Source organism: Clupea harengus, chromosome 9, assembly GCF_900700415.2.
Source record: "Clupea harengus chromosome 9, Ch_v2.0.2, whole genome shotgun sequence".
Classification (NCBI taxonomy): Eukaryota; Metazoa; Chordata; class Actinopteri; order Clupeiformes; family Clupeidae; genus Clupea; species Clupea harengus.
In genome coordinates this window covers 25,405,516-25,413,015 of record NC_045160.1, presented here as the reverse complement: position 1 = coordinate 25,413,015, position 7,500 = coordinate 25,405,516, and the positions used below count along the sequence as shown (strand labels likewise).

Below are 7,500 nucleotides of genomic sequence, written 5' to 3'. Positions count from 1 at the left end.
GTTTGATCTAGCCTGTCTGGTCCAGATTTGGTGTCACGTCAGGACCAGATCTGTTAATCCGTCAGCAGGTACCGTCACACTGATGTGCTTTCAGGATGTTGTAGAATGAACGTTCTAAAGAATATCTGGGTCCGACCAAATACAATGTGGAATTTCAGAATCTTACATTGTTGATGAACGCATTCTTTTTTTCGAATGTTCAAAACTCCCACAGCAAAAACGGTTAAAGACTAGCTTTTCTTTGGGCAGGAGACCAGTCGTGAGATACCTGTATGGGAGCATACGTGGGCAGCCTACATCCATTTGATGTTAGGGCTTTGTAGAAAACGGGCCGACAAAGGAGAAAAAGAGCATCATAGCCCTGTGGCGTTTGGGGGACGTACAATGTCAGTGTTGCGCGAAGCTGAAGAGCTGTTTTTTTGCTGAGTCAGACCAGCACAGCATCTCCAACCACACAGCCTCTCAAACAGGAGCAAGGGGAGACAGTCAGCAGAACGAGCCGTTCCTCGGAGAACATCAAGCGACGCTGAATGTGACACGAGCCAAAACCCATATTCACAAGACTGTGATTCTCTCCATGCACCATGTCAGCTTTCACCTGGCTGTTTTCCTTCATTAGGATTGGGTTTGGTTATAGTGATGCTAGCTGCGTCAAGGGGCTGGTAGTGTAGTGGCATGGTGATTATTTGCTATAATGTGGAGAGAGAGAGAGGGAGAGAGGGAGCGAGAGAGAACTGCTGCAGCTGGTTCCGTCAGAGCTTATATTCTGATTCTGTTTTAGAAAGCGGCTCAGATAGCAGCTTTGTTGTTCTGGACCAGATCCAATCTGACGCCTAGTTCCCTTCCAGGTTTCCGGCTTCTACTGTTCTGCTTTTCTCTCTGCCAGCACTCCGGGCACTTAAACAAAGGGCATTCTACGAGACAGCTGCCGCACTGTTTGGATTTCAAAATGTGTGTGTGTGTGTGCGTGCGTGCATTCCAGTTTGTGAATGTGTGTGTGTGTGTGTGTGTGTGTGTCCATTCTAGTGTGTGAATGTGTGCATGTCTCTCTCTCTCTCTGTGTGTGTGTGTGAGGGGCTTGAAGCACATTTACATGCACGTGTCACCTTCAGCGGTGGCGGTGCGTTAGCCTGGTCCTCTGGGACACACACACTGCGGAGAGCGGTGCCCTCTCGACCTCTCTTGTCAGCTCCTCTCTCCATGACCCATTAACCAGTGGCAGCCCCAGATACCTGCGCTCTACTTTCATTATCACATGCACACACCACACTTCTCTTCTCAGACGCACTATAGGTGTAACAAACCTCCCCACGCTTTATTTTCATTATCTCATGCACACACCACACTTCTCTCCTCAGACGCACTAACGCTGTAACAAACCTCCCCGTGCGCTTCTTTCATTATCACATGCACACACCACACTTCTCTCCTCAGACGCACTATAGGTGTAACAAACCTCCCTGTGCTCACCTTTCATTATCACATGCACACACCACACTTCTCTTCTCAGACGCACTAACGCTGTAACAAACCTCCCTGTGCTCACCTTTCATTATCACATGCACACACCACACTTCTCTTCTCAGACGCACTATAGGTGTAACAAACCTCCCCGCGCTTTATTTTCATTATCACATGCACACACCACACTTCTCTCCTCAGACGCACTAACGCTGTAACAAACCTCCCCGCGCTCTACTTTCATTATCACATGCACACACCACACTTCTCTCCTCAGACGCACTAACGCTGTAACAAACCTCCCCGCGCTTTATTTTCATTATCACATGCACACATCACACTTCTCTTCTCAGACGCACTCTTCTTTTGAGACTTCTTCTTCTTCTTCTTCTCTTCTTCTTGTGTAACAAACCTCCCTGTGCTCAACTAGCACTGAGGCCTCTCGCTCTCCCACAATGGAGAAAGACGGGTGTAGTTGAGGTAGAAGATGGAATACATCGCACACATGGGTTTTCCACGGGTATACTTCAAGCAGCAGTCTGCAGCAATTTGCCACTATTCTTATTGGCAACTAGTTTTGTTATCATTAAATTAACTCCACATGGTCATGTGAGGGGCAGATAAACACACCCGTCGTGCCCACTATCTGCTCAGACTACGTACTATGTAGTTCTGTGTTCCAGGATGGACCACGCCGTGAAAATGTAAGAAGCGCTTTTGCACCAAAAGACACCAGTTAGCATGCTAGCTAGCTAGGTTTGATCAGTGCCAGCTATGCTGTTGCTATTGGTGTTTAAAGACATGCCTTTTAGGTGTAGGTAGCTAGCTGGTTTTAGACCAAAGCTCCTTATAGCTGCTGCCACACTTCATTATGTGACAGAATAGTGTTACTTAACATGCAGGTAGAATTGGCCAGGGTAGCCTCCTAGAATCACATTCCACCCCACTTCTGTTTTTAATCGCTCTAACACTGTCCTTCAGGCACCTGCTTCATTTAATCTAGGCTCTCTCTTAACCATTACTGCTCTTCTGGATAGAAAACAATAGTGGGGGAACGTAGTGGATACAACAGATTTTAAATGACAATATTTAAACTGTCAGACAGCTGGCATAGGAATACAGTATACAAATAGGGTGGACCTATGTAAAAAAATATTATGAACATATATCCTGTCACGCACAGACAAACTGTAGCCTAGCCTATAGCTAGCTCGCATTATATTTAAACTTATATGTATCAAAACTTCTGTCTACTTCTGTCTGTCAGTACTAAGTCAGTGTAGGTGAAAGTATACAAGACAAGCCGCATGTTTTCAATCATTTTATTTCAAAATATGTCCGTGACTACAGATCATTCTTCGTGACATCGCAGAACAAGCTACTTTCATCTGCATTTGCCTTTTTTTAGTCTTTAAGTGTCCAATGTGAGTGGCCCAGGGTCCGTCGCCCTGTCCTCCTGCACAGATGGCCACAGCAGTAGAAGCATGCATGATCACACACAGACGGCTGGAGGACTAAGGCTCCGCCCAACACTGAAAGACACGGTGTGAGGGTAGGATGGGGGTGGGGGGGAAGGCTGGCGGGGTAAGGGTCATTTGAACCCAAATGTTACTTTAGAAATGTTATAATCTATGAAATTGGCATGCATTGTTTGATTTATTTTTTTTAGAAAAGTTGGAGGTAAACTGTATTTTTTTCTTTGTTGTTTGTGAGACGTTGTGCTGTGCTGTGCTTGGATAAACTACAAATAGGCCCACATACACCTTCAACTGCTAATTTAAATGATGTGTTAGCAGCTTTAGACAAATGCTTCAGCAGTGACACCGACGACATGTTTATAACATTGACAAAAATAAAGAAAAATATATATTAATAAGCAGACACGAAAAAAAAAGAATAGGTGATTGTCTAAGTATAATGGCACAGTGAGAGCAGCGATCATGACAGCTAAAGAATGTTTCTAGAATGTTCCTAGGCTTCTAGAAGAAGAATGTTCCTAGGCTTCTAGAAGAAGTAGTTAAGACAGCAAGTGTTTTCACTGCACAAGCAGCACAGGCTGTGTCAGTTAATCCAAGAAAACTCAAAATTAAAAAAGAAATCCCTTACTAAGGGAAAACAAACAAACAAACAAACAAACAAAGAAAAAAACAATCCACTAAAGACTTTCAGGTAGTTTTCTGGATAAGTGTGTAAGATAGCATAAGGCTTTTGGAACCAGTCAATGCTCCACTGATAGAATAAGGAAGCACACATACAATATTAAAGCAAGTAAATATGGAAAACATGAAACAAATATATAAAACAGTGATTAAAGACATCAGATCAAGAAAACTAATACACTGATGATAATAATAATAATAATAATAATAATAATAATAATAATTAGTATTATGATTATATTTCCACAGACTGATAGCCCAGTAGAGATAAACTAAATACTGTTAGAGAAATATTGAATTTGTTCTGATACAGGTAATCATGTAATGTTCTTGTTAGTTTATTATCTTTGGCAGTGGCTATTGGGCCAGATGAAGTAAAATAAATACTTCCTATGTGGTTTTGGAAGAAATAATGCATTTGTGTTATTTGATGTGGTTACACTTCCAATAAATTGTGATTTTAATGTAACTGGCACAAGGGGAGTTTTCTGATGGAAATTTTGGGCCAATATTTTCTGCCCCAAAAATCAGCCCTTGTACTTGTCTTTATAACTGCTATGGTGGTTGAGAAGAGGGTTTGGTGTTCAAACCTCTGATCAGACCTGTGGTCAGAAACTATATGCTTCACTATAAACTGCCTGAAAAATATCCGTGGATACATTATGGTCTCAAAATGACTCAGTGACATTTGTAAGAAATCCCTGTGTTAAAGTACTGCTGGAGATGTCACCTTTGAGTCTTACATTGGCTTGGTTTTTCATATTTCATAATTGTCTATGCTTTGTGCTATGCTTTTTTAGCAACTGTTCTTTTAACAAATGTATCAAACATTATCAGTAAAATACTCTGGCAGTGGCCCAGCTCTTCTCTGGCTAATCAAGACTCTTTTTTAAGATTGGTAAAATATAAACCTTGAAATATTTTTTATTCCATTTAGTTTAGAATCATATATAGATGTATCCTAAAATTCTTCATAGATTTATTTTGTACCACATGTGTAATATAGTCTAGAACTATTACAACTAAATAGTTAATAGTTAGCAATTCTATAAACTGAAGTCTCAAACAATACATTCAAATATATAATAAGACACCAGAAATGATCCAAACAGCAACAGTAATACATCGCCCTATGTACAGTGAGTTTGGTTTGGTTTATAAAGTCTATATATTTTTGTCCTTACAAACTGAATTTTGTTCAAATTTATGTTCCCTGAAGGTGCACTGCATTTGTGTACTAGGCATGGTATGCATCATTGCATGTAGAAAGTACTGTACTGTACTCTGCATGTGTGTGTGTGTGTGTGTGTGTGTGTGACAAAGAAGGTCCCTGCCTGTGTGTGTAAGCTAGGGTTCTTCGGCGTGAATGTGTGTGTTCACCCATCTGTACATGTAACAACAATGTCAACAGATATCTTCCTGTATCTATGAAGGCAGTGGAACATACAGTATTTCATTTAGGAGCTGAGCTAGCATCAAGCTGAGTTAGCATCGAGCTGAGGTAGCATCGAGCTGAGTTAGCATCGAGCTGAGTTAGCATCAAACCCTTGCAGTGTTGGGGATGATGGGGCTTCCTTTAGGCTTAGGGGGATCTGTCATAGTGTATGCTAATGAAAACATGCTAAGGTGCGATGCCAAACTGCACAACAAAATGCACCCGTGTGACTAAAAGCATGACACAACAGCAAGTTAGCAAGCAGTGCAACAAACAAACAAAATACTAGCTAAGTGTTTATATATTCACCGAGAGGGACTGTCCATATATCCACACATTCACCCACATACACAAACACTTGCGCTTGGACACACACACACACACACACACACACACACACACACATACATATCTATCTCCCATTTTATGTACTGGGGGAAGGGTACACGTCCTCTACAGGAGCCTAGGGTTAGATGCAATCTATGGGGTTCTCAAGATGCAAACTGATACAAAAACATTTACACCACCAAACACACACATGACTTGTCCCTCGCACACAAACACTCTAACTAGCTATCATATAAAGAAGATGTGGAAGCCCCCCGCCACATTTGGTCCCTAGAGAGAAACAGGAAGTTGGAGAAGAAGACAGGAAACCTATATCTATAGATAAGGGGGAAATCTCTCCATTTTCTAGTAAACAGAAGTCACTCTTTTATAAAAGATTTTGGCAGTGTGTGTGGAAGACAAAACCAAATTTAAATCACAGCACACTGGACGATACGCTAAAGAATGGCGCTAATAAACCGAAATGTGGAAAGTTTCCACGAGAGAGGGAGAGAGAAAGAGAGAGAGAGAAAGTGGCAGTGTTCAAACGTCTGACCTAACCTGTTCTTCTTAACCTGTCATCTAGATACCTACGTTTCTGGGACATCTAAGGAAGACCAAGAAACCAGGGCATGTGGATAAGCAGACTTAAAGCAGACTTGGAGCAGTTCGTTGCTTGGGCTGAGATCTTGTGTGAAAGACCAAGAAGAGGACGGTGGGTAGAGGGTGAGGCTGGTGCAGGACGGCGACCCAAGCAAGGTTCAATATACATCTTCAGGCAGGGAATATATATTTCTGTAACAAAGATAAAGAGAAGGGAAAGAGGGAGAGAGGGAGGGAGAGAATACGAGAGGGATATTAACATGTGTGTGATGTGTGCTACCTGATGTCCTGGATGCTAGCTCACCAACTAAATATACAGACCAGGCACTGGGTATGGGCCTTGGGTATGGGCACTAGGTATGGGCACTGGGTATGGGCACTGGATATGGGCCTTGGGGCTCCAGTGTCCTCTTTCTCACTAGACTTGTTGAGTTTTCTACTAACTCAGCGTGATGGCTGGCATGTATAGAATTACATTCGGTGTAAAGAATCTCTTTGGCGATATTCAGTTTGGTTAACACCATATACCTCAGGTTACCAGATTATATCTGCCATCAGCACCTGAGCAGAATTTTGTGTAATATGATTGAATTGATTATAGTAGAAAAAAAGCCTGCTGTTACTACAACCAGGCCTTCAGTTCTTGTGTGTCTGATATCAGGCTATACTGCCTTATCTGCCATACTGTGCATCTGTTTGCAAGTCTGTGGGATCTCCAGGTGAAATGGCTGACGTGGCAGTTTGTGTTTGTGTTTGTGTTTGTGTTTGTGTTTGTGTTGCCCTTTTGAAACCAGCAGCAGCAGGAGGAAAACATGGCTGGCTGCAGCATGAAAGATGCTCTTTGATCTCAAACACCCGGTTTAAAGCATGCACTTTCCTGAGTCTAGTGTGTGTTCAGTTTCACACACACAACTACACATACACACTGTAACACACAAACACCCGATACATCACCATCATAACAGGTAACAGTAACACAGAACTACTGGAAGGGCCGATCTACAGACAATAAGCACCAATTACTGAGCAAAGTCCTTCAAATTTAAAACACACTTGTGTTCTTCTTAGATTTCCATGAAACCCATTTAATGTGTATCAATGGCTCTTGATTTGGAAACAGATGTCTAATCTGAATGGGATAATCCTCTCTGAACAAAATGATAATTTTTCCCTAACAAAAAAAAAAAATACAGTTTCTGTTTCAATATCCCTCCTTGTGACGGAGAAACACTTCCATAACACTAATGTTTACGCTTAGCGCAGTTATAATAATAGAATGTTAGCTCCATTTATTTCCTGGGTATCGAGCCAAATTAGACCCCCTTACAATCAGATACTGTATATAACCCTGCAATTAGTACATGTCTGTAAAAGAGACCTTCATAGACACTAATGTTAATAGTCAGAAAGGTACACCACTGAGGAAGAGGATGAAGACAGTAAAGACATAAAGACAGCATCACAGGACCTCATAGGACACCACAATTAGATATAGATACAGATAGATAGATATAG

At 41.8% G+C, this 7,500-nt stretch overlaps 1 protein-coding gene across 2 annotated transcripts in view; it reads right to left on the bottom strand.

Annotated features, from left to right (window-relative positions):
• Nucleotides 1–2,769: 2,769 nt before the first annotated feature.
• The window catches only part of scn2b (sodium channel, voltage-gated, type II, beta), a 19,724-nt gene continuing 14,993 nt past the window's right edge, over nt 2,770–7,500 (bottom strand). For both annotated transcript variants that reach the window (XR_004164331.2, XM_012829693.3), the window contains one exon: nt 2,770–6,177. Coding sequence is in view for 1 of the 2 variants with exons in the window: in XM_012829693.3 (XP_012685147.2) it covers nt 6,144–6,177 (34 nt within the window). In the remaining variant the exon portion in view is untranslated. The remainder of the gene's footprint in view (nt 6,178–7,500) is intronic.